The sequence below is a fragment of the Phyllobates terribilis genome, unplaced genomic scaffold (assembly GCF_046119375.1).
Source record: "Phyllobates terribilis strain yellow unplaced genomic scaffold, ASM4611937v1 Scaffold_7__3_contigs__length_470593459, whole genome shotgun sequence".
NCBI classification, from domain to species: Eukaryota; Metazoa; Chordata; class Amphibia; order Anura; family Dendrobatidae; genus Phyllobates; species Phyllobates terribilis.
This window is the reverse complement of record NW_027362767.1, coordinates 388,064,810-388,082,530: the sequence shown is the minus strand read 5'-3', so window position 1 is coordinate 388,082,530 and position 17,721 is coordinate 388,064,810. Positions and strand designations below refer to the sequence as shown.

Below are 17,721 nucleotides of genomic sequence, written 5' to 3'. Positions count from 1 at the left end.
AGTGACACCATCTGCAGCAAGTTGATGCTGCAGCTCTCTGGAGGTGGGCTGAGGATTGTCCTTGACTGATCTCACCATTCTTCTTCTCTGCCTTTCTGATGTTTTTCTTGGCCTGCCACTTCTGGCCTTAACAAGAACTGTCCCTGTGTTCTTCCATTTCCTTACTATGTTCCTCACAGTGGAAACTGACAGGTTAAATCTCTGAGACAGCTTTTTGTATCCTTCCCCTGAACAATTATGTTGAATAATCTTTGTTTTCAGATCATTTGACAGTTGTTTTGAGGAGCCCATGATGCCACTCTTCAGAGGAGATTCAAACAGGAGAACAACTTGCAAGTGGCCACTTTAAGTAGCTTTTCTCATGATTGCATACACCTGGCTCTGAAGTTCAAAGCTCAATGAGGTTACAAAACCAAAAAAAGTGCTTTAGTAAGTCAGTAAAAAGTAGGTAGGAGTATTTAAAACAAGAAAATGATAAGGGTGCCCATACTTATGCACCTGTCAAATTTTGTTTGAATGCAGATTGCACATTTTCTGTTAGTACAATAAACCTCATTTCAAGGCAGAAACATTACTGTGTCCAACAGTTATTACATATATCAAACTGAAATAGCTGTTGCAAAAACACCAATTTTTATAAAACATTAGGCTTAAGATTAATAGGGGTGCCCAAACTTTTTCATATAACTGTATTTACATTCGTCTTTCTGATCGCGTGTTATTCCATTTTTTGTTTAGCGATATGATGATAAAGCTTTTTTTTTTTGCTTAGTTTTTTATTTATTTTTTATCGTGTTCACTAAAGGGGTTAACTAGTGGGACAGTTTTATAGGTCAGGTCATTCTGGATGCGGCGATACCAAATATGTGTACTTTTATTGTTTTTGTTTTTTTTCATAATAAATAAATATTATGGGTACAATATATTTTTATTTTTGGGGGATTATTTTCATTTTTTTATATATATTTTTACTTTTTTTTTTCACTTTTTGGCACTTTTTTTACTTTTAAACTTTGTCCCACTATGGGATTTTCACTTTTTACATTCTGATCGGCTATATAGCTCCCTATGCTATGCAGCCTGTCAGTGCTGCACAGGGAGAAGTTACTTTGGCACTGCGCATAACCAAAGTAACTTCCTGCTGTCTGGTGACCCGGATGTTGTCAATCAGCTGACACCCGGCGGCAATTGTCTCGCACTGCTTGGCGTGATTCCAGCACGCATAATAGTATGTAGCTAGTCCATAAGGCCCAGGGCGCAGCTACATACTATTACTGACAAGGTGATAAAGGGGTTAATAAATTATGCTCAACTTTCGATACGAACCTTCAGTGTAGAGCAAATATTCCACTTTTCACTCAGCCCCTCTAGAGGAGTGACAATTGCAACTTTTTTAACCCTGATTTTTTTTGTGCATTCGTTTTTTTCCCCTTTTGCTAAAAATGATTTTTTTTATATTTCTTTTCCTTTGTTTTTGTGGGATCAGTTGTCATTTTGGATAACGCCACTCATTTTACATTATGATATACTGAAAAATGAGAAACACAATCCAATTGTGATGAACTGGCAAAAAAATAAAAATAAAACGAAATTTTGTGATTATTTGGGTTTTATTTTTACAATGTTCATTGTGCTGTAAAAATTGCAGCAGTAAAAAAATGTGATACTGAATACATTTTTTGTGTCTTTATTTTTTATATAATATTTTTAAACACTTTATACTTTTCACTCTTTTTTAGTCCCCATAGGGGTCTGAACCTGTGATTTATATATTGATTGTTCTATGTACTGCAATACTTTTGGGACTTTTAAGTAGTACCAACAAGGCAGCCAATGGCTGCCATCACAACATATTAGCACCCTACGAATGTGTCGCATAAGCACCATTGAGCACCCAAAACTGGGATCGTGTGGCTCAAATGCCACGGTCAAAGATTAATATCTGCATTTAAGGGGTTATCAGCAGTATTCAAAGCTTAGCTCATCTCTGATCACTGTTATTACATGCAGATGGTGGCTGTGTAACACAGCATACAGCTGCTGTGTATGGTGTAGGCTCAGCTCTTGAGGCTGTTCGACACACTAGTATCTGTCATGTGATGCACAAATAAGACATCTCGGGAAAGATAGGTGCAAAAAGACATGGAAAGTCATGACACCAGCTGAAATCTATCAGAAATCAGAAAACAATCCTGCCACTTAGTGAAAAATAATATTAGCTGGTTCAACTGATGGCCTATAAAAAGAGGTCTCATTACAAAAGTGCCACAAAAGAAGCATCTCATGATGGGTAAAACAAGTGAGCTGTCTCAAGACCTTTGCAACCTTATTGTTGCAAAACATAATGATGACATAGGTTACAGAAAAATGTTTAAACTACTGAAGGTTCAAGTCAGCACTGCTGGGTCCATAATCCAGAAGTGAAAAGAGCATCATTTCACCAGAAACCACCCATGACTAGGTGCTCCCCACAATATATCAGACAGAGGAGTGAAAACAATTATCAGAAAAGTTGTCCAAGAGCCAAGGACCACCTGTGGAGAGCTACAGAAAGACCTGGAAGCAGCAGGTACAATAGTTTCAAAGAAAACCATGGCCTGTATGCACACGCACCAGGTAAGACTCCATTGCAGAACAAAAAGCATGTACAAGCACGTTTAAAGTTTGCTTAGCATTTAGACAAGTCTGTGAAATACTGAGAGAATATAATCTGGTCAGATGAGACTAAAATTGAACTCTTTGGAAGCCATAATACACACCTTGTTTGAAGGCCAAAAGGCTCTGCTTTTCACCTCAAAAATAACATACCAACAGTGAAGTTTGAGGATGTAAACATCATAGTGTGGGGTATTCTTCAGCATACGGCACTAGAAAACTTCACATCACTGAAGGAAGGATGAATGGACAAATGTACAAAGACATTCTTGAAAAAAATCTGCTGCCATCTACCAGGATGAGGAAGATGAAATGAGGGTGGACATTTCAGCAAGACAATGATCCCAAACACACAGCCAAGGAAACACTCAATTGCTTTCAGAAAAAAAGAAAATAAAGCTGCTAGAATGATCGAGCCAATCATCGGACTTGAATCCAATATAAAATGTATGGCAGTAACTAAAGCTCAGAGTTCATAGAAGGAGCCCACTGGACCTTCAGGATGTGAAGAGTGTTTGTGTGGAAGAATGGTCCAAAATCACACCGGAGCAATGCATGCGACTAGTTTCTCAACACAGGAGGCGACTTGGAGCGGTCATCAGCAACAAAGACTTTTGTACAAAGTATTAATTACATTTCAGTAAGTGTGTTCAATCCTTTTTCCCTGTGTCTTTTCCCATTATTACACATAACTTAATTTATGGACATCTATGGTTTGATTTCTTTGCCTGTGTGGATTGGATGGGTTGTTACTGACATCTGGTGATAATTTCATGTCGATAACAACTTTGGAAATATATTTATTTACTTAGAAAATTGGTGACGTGTTCAATACTTATACCACCTGCTGTAGATTAATGACTTAGAAGGTGTTAAAGTCCAAGCAGGTGTTTTCACTGGGGATGTGTACTTATAAAGTCACAAATCACAATTCATAAATTTGGCTTAGGCAACTCTCCATAGCAGATCAGTATTTTGTAAGTCTTAGTTAATTTACTTAGCCAACTGTGCCTATGTTCACACCAACTTTTCTAAAAGTTGCAAGGAGGGGCGTAACGATCGTGGTCACAAATATGCGGGTGGGGGGTCCACTCACCCAAGCAGCTATTTCAACTGGATCTGCATCCGAGGATGCACATTCAGCTGAAATGTATTGCTGTGCAGAAACCTGCCTGGTCCCAGCACTGCAATATACACTGCCGGCCAATGATAGGCTGGCAGCTTACGTCGATGTGCAAGTCACTGGTGGCACATGGCAGTCATGACATGCGCTGCCCATTGCTTGTGCACTGACGTCAGCTGCTGGCTTCTGAATCGGCTATAGAAGAGAACGCCGCACGTCGTGGGAGCAAGGGAAGAAGAGTAGAATCTGTTTTTTGGTCTTCTAAATTTTTTTGGAAAACAACTGCAGAACAGGGACATTATTACTGGAAGAAGCCCTGGATGGGACATATCATACTAAAAAGGGTGGACATATCATACTAAAATGGGGGACATATCTTATTGGTAGGGGCCCAGGATGGGGGGCATGTATTACTGGAAAGGGCCCATGATGGGAGCATTATACCAGGATGGGGGCATATATTACTGGAAGGGGCCAAGAATGGGAGACATTATACTAGGATGGGGGGCATATATTATTGCAAGTGGACCCAGGATGGGGCCATTATATCAGGATGGAGAACATATGTTACTGGAAGGAGCCCCACATGGGGGATATTATACCAGAAAGGGGCCCAGGATGAAGGACATTAAACCAGGAAGGGGTCCAAGATGGGGAAATATATTACCAGAAGGGGCCAGGATGGAGGACATTATTACAGGAAAGGAGTACAGGATGGGGGACATTATTACATTACGGGGCCAGGATCAGAAACATTATTACAGGATGGGGGGACATTGTTACTTTGTGTCACCCACAACTTATTGTAGATTGTAAGCTCTTTCGAGCAGAGTCATCATTATTTTTGCTTTCATTATTGTATTATTTTTAGCTATGTTACGTATGACTGTTGTATATGAACCTCTGAATTGTAAAGCGCTGTGGAATATGTTGGCGCTATATAAATAAAGATTATTATTATTGCTACATGAGTGGACAAACACATTTGTCTTCACAGGATCTGGAATGCTACATACATCTGACGAACATGCAGGTTAGGGCCCAGATCCAAATTTTGCATCAAGGCCCATTGGACTCTAGTTACGCCACTGGTTGCAAGCATGGCGCAATACAGCAAAAACCGTCTGCAACAGATTTGCACCTTTTTGATGTCGCTGCATTGGAGAAAACGTTTTGTTGAATTCCCCATTGTATACATTGATAGAAAGTACCGCTTGATATTATATGGGACAGACAGAATTTTTTTTGTACCTTTGCCATTTTGATCAGGAAATAGTCTATAAAATCCCTTGGGTTATTACTGTCCAAAGTCTTCATGTTGTCCTCCATCTTCTTTCTGGTAAAATCTGCCATCATTGTAAAGTTTTCCATGATTTCTCGGTGAGGTCCTGGTATGTATTTCATGATATTTGGGTAGATGTTGTATAGCTATAAAAAAAACAAAAAACAAACAAAGACCAAATTAGTTTGAACATTTATCTTTACTTTTTTTTATAATTTACTATAACATCTAAATAGACATCAAGAACAATCTCTACAACTTTGCTTAGGGGTTAAAAGGAATATATCATGTGAAAATTACCCATTTTTTAAATCAGGTTTTTTTTTTTTGTTAAAATGTAATTGTCGAATGTCTGCATCTGCCCCTAGCTCCTAATCTTCCCCTCGCCATAAAACTTTATGAGCCACAACTGCCATCTCCTTTCTCAGTAATGGAAAAATCTGTGTTCACTGAAGACACATTTTATCCATAAATTGTGAATGAATGATCAGTCCAGGAGGAGAAAGAAGCAAATTTCTTTGATACTGTGAAAATTGCAAGATTTCAATTTTTTTTAAATGTTATGAAAAACAACTCAGACGTTGCCATTTTATAAATACATACAACACACACAAAAAAAATTAACAAACACTAAGTAAGATTTTGAATATTAGTTTTATTTGAATAGAACATTTTTTTTTATTTTATTTTATTTTTTTTTTTACTTTTACAGACTTTTTGCACTGTTGGATTGATCATTTGTGCTTTGCATTGTGGCTCATGTAAAAAATGACCTAGGAAGAGTCATAAGAAAGCAATAATATGGAGGCCTTATACTAAGGTTATACTCACTAATCCCCAGCAAGAGCTCATGATTCGGAAGTTGTCTTGAATACATTTCACAAGCTTTTGGAAATTTTCATCTTTATATTCAAACCGGCTACCAAATACCACAGAGCAAATCACGTTTGACATAGAACATAATATATGGTAATTGGGATCTATAGGGGATCCTAAAACAAAAGGAATAAGTAAATCTGGAGGTGAAGATGCACATAGGTAGAGTAACAAGGTCTATGGTGCGGAGTTGCAGGGTCTAATTTCATGTCTAGATAAGTTTCCCTGTAGTCAAAATATGGGTTATCCTATTATTGAAGGGTATTTCCAAAAAGTTTCCATACATGTAACAGCTCTATGGCCAATCAGATAAACTTTCCAATTTCTCGAAAAAAGGGCAAACATACATCAGTGTTCGATCTTACAGGGCATTTTAGCTGCCCCTGCTGCTGAATAGGTGGTTACAACCTGTCACCTGAGGTTTGTGACCAGCACAAATATTAATTTTAAAGGGAATCTGTCACCCTCCTGGGCGATATCAGACTGTATGGCCCATAGCAGAGGTCTGATTGCAGAGAAATCTGGTTTTATAAAGTCTTTTTTCCAGAGGCTTGGCATCCGGGGGACGCCAAGCAAACCCCTCCTATATGCTTACTATTCCCCTAAATCGCTGCCTCTGTGCTAGATTACCATATTCCCCCCTCCCCTGCACGTGACAGGGCCCTGTGATGTGCCCTGCTCTGCCTTCCCTCCCGCGCATGCGCAAAGCGCTGCTCCCATGGAGCTTGCTTTGTTTCCCTCCGGCCCCGTTTGGCTGCGTACTGCCAGCGGAGTGGAAGATTCTGACTCACCGTCGCTTGCGCAATACAAGACTGCAGCGCAGTACGCAGCCAACGGGGTCGGAGGCATACTTTGCGCGAGGGGAGGCAGAGCAGGGCACGTCACAAGGCCTGTCACAGGGCCCTGTGACGTGTAGGTTGGGGGGGGGGGATATGGTAATTTAGCACAGAGGCGGCGATTTAAGGGAATAGTAAGCAGATCGGAGGGGTTTGCTTGGCGTCCCCCGGACGCCAAACCTCTGGAAAACAGACTTTATAAAACCAGATTTCTCAGCAATTAGACCTCTACTATGGGCCATACAAGTAAGTATAGATTTAATTTTCTATCACCTGTATGCCCATAGTAGAGGTCTGATATCGCCCAGAGGGGTGACACATTCCCTTTAACTGTATAGCAGTACTATTATGTTACTTTATGTATGACGCTGTTATTTGTTCACTGTATTGTAATACTATTTGGGAATTGTATGGTTGTATTTAAAGGATTATTCCCTTACAATTAAATCTCTCCCATGACTGCAAGTTGCTATAAAAAAGCAAATTGCACAGTACTCACCTTCCCTGGATCTACTGGCAATTCACCGCGCCTGTTCCCATTTTTGGCATTGGCTGTGGCAGCGAAGTTACGTTGACCGCACAACAGCTAATCAGTGAGACCAGCAGCCCTGTAGCAGTGGTCCGTCTACACAGAAATACCACATTGGAGCCGCTGAGCTCACTGATTGGCTATTGCCACTTTTACAGTGCGGCAGCCAATGTCAGACTCCAGGAATATTGGGGAGACTTGCCGGTGGACTCGAGGAAGGCAAGTACACTCCTTTTTAATTATTATATATATTATATATATATATATACACACACACACTGCAGCCATAGGAGAAATTTAATTGAAAGGCAACAACCCCTTTAATTGTGTGGCATGGCTACTTAGGCACTGAACAATACTCAGGCTGAATTCAGACATCCAGGAAACATGGTCCAAGTATGGACTTTGATGTTCGAACCATTCGTGGCTCTTTCAGAAGACCCGCGAAAGGTTGACCCCACAATCCACACTCATACCGTTTATTATGGATGTCTCAATTCGGCCTCAGAGCCAAGCCACCCTTGGGTGAGGAATGAATGATCTGACTCCTGGTTTTTCTGTATAGCACAGTTTACTAGACAACTGTGTGAAGTTGGCTTTTGGTCAATGAATGGCACTGTTATTGGGAATCTTGGTGTATGGTATATATTTGGCCATTGTTTGATGCGATTCTTTACACACTTTTTGACAGTGTACTATATGAGTGGAGGAGGTGCCAACAGACCGCCCTACACGTTGCACAATTTAATATTGCCACAGCCTTATGTTCTTGATTCTTTAAAACAATGGTGAAACAATAATCAGTAGTGTACAATCATTTTCATGGTATAAATTTAATAGTTATGTTGTGCATAAAAAAAGGAATCTAAGCTGGAAATCCATAAAATAGAAGAAAACATTACATTAAATGTAAAATAAAGAGATTTTTTTATTTTACCATTTGCTTTTTGTAGTGACAAAGTCAGATAAAGAGCCTCCTCCCGTATCCTCTCCTCAAAGCTTTGCTTTCCTACTCCAAAATTACCCAATGTTATCAGGGAAAAACGTCTCAGCTCTTTCCATTTCTCTCCATTGCTGAATGCAAGTTCTGTGCAATACAACAGAACAGAAAAATTCAATATTAAACCCAATACCTTATAATATAACTGCACAGAAGTCACCAAGAATTTTTTTTTCTTTTATAAACCCTAACATTTCTAGACCTATGGACTCACAGAGATCAAGCGATTGTCAAGATTGTTAAATGAAGTGTAGCTTTCTCAAAATAATAATTATTTCATCTCCAAAAATGTCAGATTTAACAGATGTATTGTTACACATGTGGTGTGCCACGGTTCAGGGAGAGCCAGGAAGGGCATGACTAAGCGACCACCTGGTTCTTCACTAAAGCTTCTGATGGTGGAGTTAGACTTGAACCCAGATGGATGCCAGTTGCTACTCCAGGACAGACATCGGAGTCGTAGCAGTTGACCCCCAAAGGGGCAGGAAGGTAGGACTGGCCAGGAACTGGTTAATAAGAGAACATGTGGCTGGTTCAGGGACAGGACTGCATGGCTGGAAACAGAACAGGTTCTGGATCAGGAAGGAACAGGATAGGTTCACAAACACAGGGCGGATTCAGGTGCAGGAACACAGGTGCTGGTTCAGAGAGTACAAGTGAAGACAAGGCGGATCAGGCTCAAGACTGGGTAGCGGAAGGACGGACTCAGGAACGGGCTACAGCAGGATGTACAGGATTAAGTTCAGACAGGGTAGACTGAATTAGGTTCATGGAGCACAGTGGCCTTACAACTACAACCCCTAGCAAAAATTATGGAATCACCGGGTTCGGAGGATGTTTATTCAGTTGTTTAATGTTGTTGAAAAAAAGCAGATCACAGACATGGCACAAAACGAAAGTCATTTCAAATGGCAACTTTATGGCTTTAAGAAACACTAAAAGAAATCGAGATTAAAAATGTGGTACTCAGTGAGGGTAATTTTTTTCAGACCAAGCAGAGGAAAAAAATTATGGAATCACTCAATTCTGAGGAAAAAGTTATGGAATCATGAAAAACAAACACACAAAAGAACTCTCCAATACATCACTAGTATTTTGTTGCACCACCTCTGGCTTTAATAACAGCTTGCAGTCTCTAAGGCATAGACTTAGTGAGTGACAAACAGTACTCTTCATCAATCTGGCTCCAACTTTCTCGGATTGCTGTTGCCAGATCAGCTTTGCTGGTTGGAGCCTTGTCATGGACCATTTTCTTCAACTTCCACCAAAGATTTTCAAATGGATTGAGATCCGGACTATTTGCAGGCCATGACATTGACCTTATGTGTCTTCAAGGAATATTTTCACAGTTTTTGCTCTATGGCAGGATGCATTATCTTGAAAAATTATGTAATCATCCCGAAACATCCTTTCAATTGATGGGATAAGAAAACTGTCCAAAATATCAATGTAAACTTTATTGAAGATGTAATGACAGCCATCTCCCCAGTGTCTTTATCTATTCTGAAATCTGCATTGAATCTCCATGTTACTTGCAATGCTCTGCAGCTAATCACTGGTATATATATCTCATTCATCTAAGCACATACGTCTCTATATATTGAGACATAGTCAAGGGGCAGCATTTATGCGGGGGGAATTTATGCATATAGCATTTATGTATACTTTATCGAAGTGCCATAGTTTATCAAAGTGCCACGGCAGTTGGATATGGCAGGAGACAGGTAAGACATGCAAGACAATTAAACAAACTTGCTTCCAGGTCATCTGTTTTGCAAACAGCATTCACCATTTGTATTTGTGCCATTTACGTTCTGGCTGCTACAATCATCCACATTCACCGTTCTCCCACAAATTCTGCACACTTCATCCATATTAACCCCTCTCTCCTCTCTTCTCCTATGTACAGCTGTCATGCTCTCTTCACAATATTATTCCACACAGATCCATTCATTCCCACCATACAACACAGGAAACGCTCTCACAAATCACTCAACCATCTGCTCACTCTCTGTATCTTCCTTCTCTTAGTCGCAGGTGATATTTCTCCTAATCCAGGACCCTCCAGTAATAATAACACTAACTCTTTCCCTGTTACATTCAGAAACCCTGCTAATCTCATTATTATTCCCTGCATATCTTCTGTCTCATTCAACTGTGCCCTTTGAAATGCGCACTCAGTATGTAATAAACTCTCTTACATCCATGACTTTTTCCTCTCTAATTCCCTCAACCTTCTGACTCTCACTGAAACCTGGCTCCAGCAGTGAGACACTACGGCTGCTGCAGCGCGCTTCTATGGTGGCCTACACTTCTCTCATACCCCGAGACCTGACAACAGATCAGGTGGAGGTGTTGGTCTGCTTCTTTGAACAAAATGTACTTTTCAGGTTATCCCCCCAGTACCCTCCCTTATCGTCCCTTCTTTTGAAGCCCACACAGTCAGACTTTACCGGCCCTTCTCCCTGCGAGTGGCGGTTGTCTATGGCCCTCCAGGTCCCTCCCGTCAGTTCCTGGATCACTTTGCTGCCTGGTTTCCAAATTTTCTATCCTGCGACATCCCCACTCTAATCATGGGATATTTTAACATTCCAATTGGCGACTCTCTTTCCCCATCTGCCGCTCATCTTTTATCCCTAACCTCCTCCTTCGGCCTTTCACAGCTTGCTAATTCTCCTACACATGAAGACAGGAACACATTGGACCTGATCTTCTCCCGGCTTTGCGCAGTACATGACTTTACTAACTCTCCCCTTCCACTCTCTGACCATAATCTTCTTTCATTCTCTGTCAAGAACTGTGACTCTACTCAAGAAACCCCCACTTTCCACACTTATAGAAATATACGCACCATTAACACTCAGAAATGTATGAAAAAGTTGCAATCATCATTGGCCCCGATCTCCCCCCTCTCATGTCCCGACTCTGCATTGAAGCATTATAACTTGCTATGCACCGTGGATGAAGCCGCACCTCCTACACAAAGAACAATTCGGCATAGATGGCGACAACCCTGGCACACTCCTCAAACACGTCTTCTCCAGAGGTGCTCCAGGTGCGCTGAACGGCTGTGGATAAAATCTAATCTGCCCGAAGATTTCCTCCATTATAAATTTATGCTAAAAACATACAACTCTGCCCTTCACCTCTCCAAACAAACCTACTTTAACAATCTCATCATCTCACTTTCCAATAATCATAAACGCCTTTGACACGTTTCATTCTCTCCTCACTCTCTCCTGATTCTCAACAGCACAGGCCCCCGACCACCGACCTCAGCACTGACGATCTGGCCAATTATTTCAAAGAAAAAAATTGACCATATTCGACAGGAAATTTTCTCCCAATCCCCAAACATTTTGTATGCTCTCCCCCGCCACATTGTATCTTGCTCACTTTCTGACTTCGAACCAGTCACGGAAGATGAAGTGATCAGGCTCCTTGCATCTTCTCGCCCTACTACCTGCACCAGTGACCCTATTTCCTCACATCTCCTTCAGTCCCTTTCTCCAGCTGTCAGCACTCACCTAACTAAATTTTTCAACCTCTCCCTCTCATCTGGTATCTTTCCCTCTTCTTTTAAACACACCAGCATACATCCATTACTTAAAAAAACATCCCTTGACCAGAACTGCACGGCGAACTACAGACCTGTTTCCAATCTTCCATTTATCTCTAAACTCCTGGAATGCCTGGTCCATTCCCGTCTAATCCGCTATCTCTCAGACAACTCTCTTCTTGACCCTCTACAATCTGGTTTCCGCTCTTTACATTCTACTGAAACTGCCCTCACTAAAGTCTCTAATGATCTACTAACAGCTAAATCTAATGGTCACTACTCCCTGATGATTCTCCTGGATCTCTCTGCAGCATTCGACACTGTGAATCACCAGCTCCTCCTCACTATGCTCTGCACTATTGGCCGCAGTGACACTTCTCTCCTGGTTCTCCTCCTATCTCTCTGACCACTCCTTCTCTGTGTCTTTTGCTGGCTCCTCCTCCTCTCTCCTTCCCCTTACTGTCGGGGTTCCTCAAGGATCAGTCCTAGGCCACCTTCTTTTCTCCTTACACACTGCTCCTATTGGATAAACAATCAGTAGATTCGGTTATCAGTACCATCTCTATGCTGATGACACCCAATTATACATCTCTGCTCCGGACATCACCCCTGCATTACTACAAAAGACCAGTGATTGTCTTTCTGCTGTGTTTAACATTATGTCCTCCCTCTGCCTAAAACTCAATCTGTCAAAAACTGAACTACTCATATTTCCTCCCTCCAGTAACCTACCAGTGCCCGATATTGCCATTTCCGTTTGTGGCTCAACCATTACTCCCCAGCAACAAGCCCGCTGTCTTGGGGTCATTTTTGATTCAGATCTTTCCTTCACTCCTCACATCAATTCACTCGCTCGTTCATGTCATCTACACCTCAAAAGCATCTCAAGAATCAGGACATTTCTCACCTTTGACTCGGCAAAAACTCTTACTGTAGCTCTTATTCATTCTTGTCTCGACTATTGCAACTCTCTACTAATCGGTCTCCCTCTTACTAAACTCTCCCCTCTCCAATCCGTCCTTAACGCAGCAAGGATCATATTCCTCGCCAACCCGATGCCTCTTCCCGTGTTAGTCATTGCATTGGTTGCCCATCCAATATAGAGTTCAATTTAAACTTCTCACGCTTACCCACAAAGCTCTCCATGCTTCAGTACCCCCCTACATCTCCTCCCTTTTCTCAGTCTACCACCCTATACGTGCCCTCCGTTCTGCCAATGACTTAAAACTAAAATCGTCCATAATCCGAACTTCCCACTCCCGTCTCCAAGATTTCTTGCGTGCTGCGCCAATTCTTTGGAATGCACTACCCAGGACAGTGTTACGCTCGCGCCCGGACTGACTAGCGTGAGTGTGATTAGTGATCCCACTGTACCATGAACCGAGGAGTGCCTGGAGGGGCGTAACTAAGTATCAACCTAATCCGACCAAGGTCGCACGGCCGCTTAGTCGACTTCATGTACTAAGGAGGAACCGAGCAGAGGGACCAGGTGCTACTCCAGGTCAGACCCCGGTCACAGTTGTTGACCCACACCGGGGAATGCAGGAACAGGCAGGTTAGACTGGCATACAGGCAGGTGGGTATTGGCAGGCACGGCTGGTATGCAGACAGGTGGATACTGGTAAGCACGGCCGGTAGGCAGACAGGTGGGTACTGGCAAGTACGGCTGGTATGCAGACAGGTGGGTACTGGCAAGTACAGCTGGTATGCAGATAGGTGGGCACTGGCAAGCACGGCTGGTATGCAGACAGGTGGGCACGGGCAAGCACGACTGGTATGCAGACCGGTGGGCACTGGCAAGCACGGCTGGAGTGCAGACAGGGAGGTACTAGCAGGTTGGAGCGCAGGCTAGATAGGGTCCAGTACAGACTGGGAGACAGTTACAGAGCCGCAGATGCGGTAGACAAGCAGAGTAAAGCGGAACCGCTGGAGCGGTGGACAAGGCAGAGCAGAGAGGAACTGCTGGTGAGGTGAACAAGCAGAGCGGAGCGAAAACTGCAGGTACGGTGGGCAAGACAGAGCAGAGAGGAACCGCAGGTGCGGTGGACGAGACAGAGCAGAGAGGAACCGCCGGAGCGATGGACAAGGCAGAGCAGCGTGAAACCACAGGTGCGATGGACAAGGTAGAGCAGAGCGAAACCGCAGGTGCGGTGGACGAGGCAGAGCAGAGTGGAACCACAGGTGCGGTGGACGAGGCAGAGCAGAGCAGAACCGCCGGAGCGGTGGGCAAGGCAGAGCAGAGAGAAGCCGCTGGAGCGGTGGGAAAGTAAGAGCAGAGAGAAGCCGCTGGAGCGGTGAGCAAGCAGAGCAGAACAGGGCTGAAGGTGCAGGCAGAGAGGACAGGGCTCTGTTCACATGGAACAGACTGGAAAATACAGGAAGATGGCTAGAACAGAGGAGGAAGATACGGAGGAAGGGAAAAGGGACAAGCAGAACCAGATACACACAAGGTACTTACTATGAAGTAGCGAGTGGACACAAAACTCACAAACAAAAGTACAGAGACAACGAGTTGGAGTTAGGTGCAGGTTCAGAGACAGCAGGAAAAGGGAAGGTACGGACATAGAGACAAACAGGTGACAGGCTAGGATACAGTTCAGACAGGAACTGCTACTGCAATGAGATACAAGAATGAGCCTGGATATACAGCCCCCAGAGTGGCGGAAACAGACTATAAGTCACAGGTAACAGGCCTGGGTATACAGCCCCCAGAGTGGCGGAAACAGACTAGATACAGGACAGGACCTGGCAATTCAGTTGCAAAGACAAACTGAGTGAAGGTGTTGCTCAGGCCCCTCCTTCTGGGTGGAGGGGGTTTAAATATCCAGTGACTCACAGCAATAGGCTGGAGACGCATTAGGGGTGCGCCCACAGCAGCTATAAGAATCAGGAATTAACCGGGCCGCCGCCCTAAGCAGTCAGTCAAGAGACATGCACACAGCATGAACTGGAGCAAGGTTAGCTGGCTGGAAAGACAGGTAAGATTGCGGTCTTGCATAGTGGGAGGTGGTGCACTATGCAAGCACGCCGCCAGGGATGTTACAGACAGTTTGATTAATTCCCAATACCCATAGCTTCAAGCGGACCCTAAAACCCATTTCTTTAGACTGGCGTATCGCCTCAACACACTATCTGTCTGTCCCAGTTTTTCCCCATATTAAAATCTTCTTCAAATTCAGGTTCATATGACGCGCCCCCTGGGCCGTGAGAGTACTCGGCAGCTGGGCCTCTGGATGCCGGGTTGGGGGATATCACGGTGGCTCGCCCGGTCCGTGACCCAGGGCGGTCAGTAAAAAGGGGAATTTATAGGGGATTTGTCGAGTTGTGACGCCACCTGTGGAATGCGGCAAAAGGGGTGCCGCCGCTGCGGAGCAGTCCTCTGGAGCGGGTGTTACGGCAGCAGGGATGGTGTGGCTCTCCACAGGTAGAGCTAGCTCCAGGGCAGTGTGGGGTGTTATGGAGGATGCTGGGAAGAGACGGCAGGACGGTCCCGGAGGAAAGACAGACACTCACACAGGGGTAAGCTTCAGTACCTTTACTGGTGATGGTGCAGGCACGGTCCAGGGTACTCCGGGCGAAGGGTGCACTTTTGGACTCTCCCCAGTGAGCGGGTATAGGGCCTCCTGATCCGTGGCTTTTCTCGCTAAGCTTCTGGCCTGCCTGGAACTAGGCCTAGCTTGGTTACTGTCTCACTCTCTCCCTTGCACCTGCTGACCTGGTGGTAGGGTCTTCTCTTTGGAGATCACTCTCCCTGGATGCTGGGGCCTCCGTGACTCCTAGCCCTGGTACTGTAGTCAGCATTTGGTAAACCTGGGACATGTAGTCCTCCAGGGGTTCCGGTGGTTCCTACTGGGTATAAGGGGACCCCGTAGGCGCGGACCCGGTGTCCGGTAAATATCTCGGGGTGAGCCTGGTATGCTCCTCTGCCCCCTTGCTACTTCTTCCTTCTCCTCTCGCCTTTGGCCCACTCAAGGCCCTCACTAGGCCTTCACACGTGCTGTAGGCCTTGGCCCGCCTAAGCACAGCAGCCAGCGTGCAGCCTCTTCACTGCTCTCTGAGCGTCAGCACGCTCTCAGCTCACTCTGAGCTCTGTCCCTCTCGGTGTCTGAGCAGGAACTGAACTAAAAACTCCAAACTAAACTGAGCTGCCTGGCTCCACCCTCCCTATATATATCCCTATCAGGGCTCCTTCTGCTGGTCTGAGGTGGTAGGGTGGAGGTGTGTGAATGTGTGAGGGCCTCTTGTGCAGAAGTCCATCCATGCACCCTTCTGGGTTCTGTGGCACCAATGCGCAGCAGGGCGCCACACATACCATCCATGCACTTAATAGCCTCGGTCAGGACTGTACACATACTTGCTGATGACCAGTCCATGTATTATTATTTATCCTATTTAGCATATCAAGGCTGCATTATACAATATATGTACACTTTACCTTTTGTGTCTCCCCCATTTCCTCAGACTGTAAGCTTGCGAGCAGGGCCCTCACTCCTTTTGATTTGAAAAATGCTTATTCTGTATTATTATTATTATTATTATTATTATCTGACATGTAGCCCCATATCATCAATGACTGTGGAAATTTGCATGTTCTCTTCATGCAGTCATCTTTATAAATCTCATTGGAACGGCACCAAACAAAAGTTCCAGCATCATCACCTTGCCCAATGCAGATTCGCAATTCATCACTGAATATGACTTTCATCCAGTCATCCACAGTCCACGTTTGCTATTACTTAGCCCATTGTAACCTTGATTTTTTCTGTTTAGGTGTTAATGATGGCTTTTGCTTAGCTTTTCTGTATGTATATCCCATTTCCTTTAGGCGGTTTCTTACAGTTCGACCACAGACATTGATTCCAGTTTCCTGCCATTCATTCCTCATTTGTTTTGTTGTGCACTTCCTGTTTTGGAGACATATTGCTTTAAGTTTCCGGTCTTGACGCTTTGATGTCTTCCTTGGTCTACCAGTATGTTTGCCTTTAACAACCTTCCCATGTTGTTTGTATTTGGTCCAGATTTTAGACATGGCTATCTGTGAACAACCAACATCTTTTGCAACATTGTGTGATGATTTACCTTCTTTTAAGAGTTTGATAATCCTCTCCTTTGCTTCAATTGACATCTCTAGCGTTGGAGCCATGATTCATGTCAGTCCACTTGGTGCAACAGCTCTCCAAGGTGTGATCACTCCTTTTTAGATGCAGACTAACGAGCAGATCTAATTTGATGCAGGTGTTAGTTTTGGAAATGAAAATTTACAGGGTGATTCCATAATTTTTTCATCAGAATTGAGTGATTCCATAATTTTTTCCCCCTGCTTGGTCTGAAAAAATTTACCCTTACTGAGTACCACATTTTTTATCTTGATTTCTTTTAGTGTTTCTTAAAGCCATAAAGTTGCCATTTGAAATGACTTTAGTGTTGTGCCATGTCTGTGATCTGCATTTTTTCAACAACATTAAACAACTGAATGAACATCCTCCGAGCCTGGTGATTCCATAATTTTTGCCAGGGGTTGTAGGTAGCAGGAAACACACTGATAACTAAAGTTGCAAAGGCACCTCCCAATAGGGGAGGGAGTCTGTAATAGCAGGCGTCCCCCAGCTATTGTCTGGGGACGTTTTACAAAAGTGAGCACACAGCCCCTTTAAGAAGCAGGGAGCGCACGCACACCATAAGCACACTCTGAAGGATATTCTAGAATAATCACATGTTCCCTGGTTGTCAGGTCTCCAAGCACAGCATAACCCGACTCCCAGCTGTAAGGGAGAAGGGAGGGGGGCTTCAGTGTGAGTGTCCCTCTGCAGCGTGAGCTGAGCTGACAGGCAAGCCCCCTGCTGAGATCCTCTTTTTGTTCT

General features: G+C 43.8%; 1 protein-coding gene across 1 annotated transcript in view; it reads right to left on the bottom strand.

Moving 5' to 3' along the window:
* LOC141154945 (cytochrome P450 2F2-like) overlaps window positions 1-17,721 on the bottom strand; it is a 71,426-nt gene that overhangs the window by 7,655 nt on the left and 46,050 nt on the right. The window contains exons 4-6 of the mRNA XM_073641518.1: window positions 8,239-8,388; window positions 5,892-6,052; window positions 5,030-5,206 (exon numbers count right to left, since the gene is read on the bottom strand). Coding sequence (XP_073497619.1) covers window positions 5,030-5,206; window positions 5,892-6,052; window positions 8,239-8,388 — 488 coding nt within the window. The remainder of the gene's footprint in view (window positions 1-5,029; window positions 5,207-5,891; window positions 6,053-8,238; window positions 8,389-17,721) is intronic.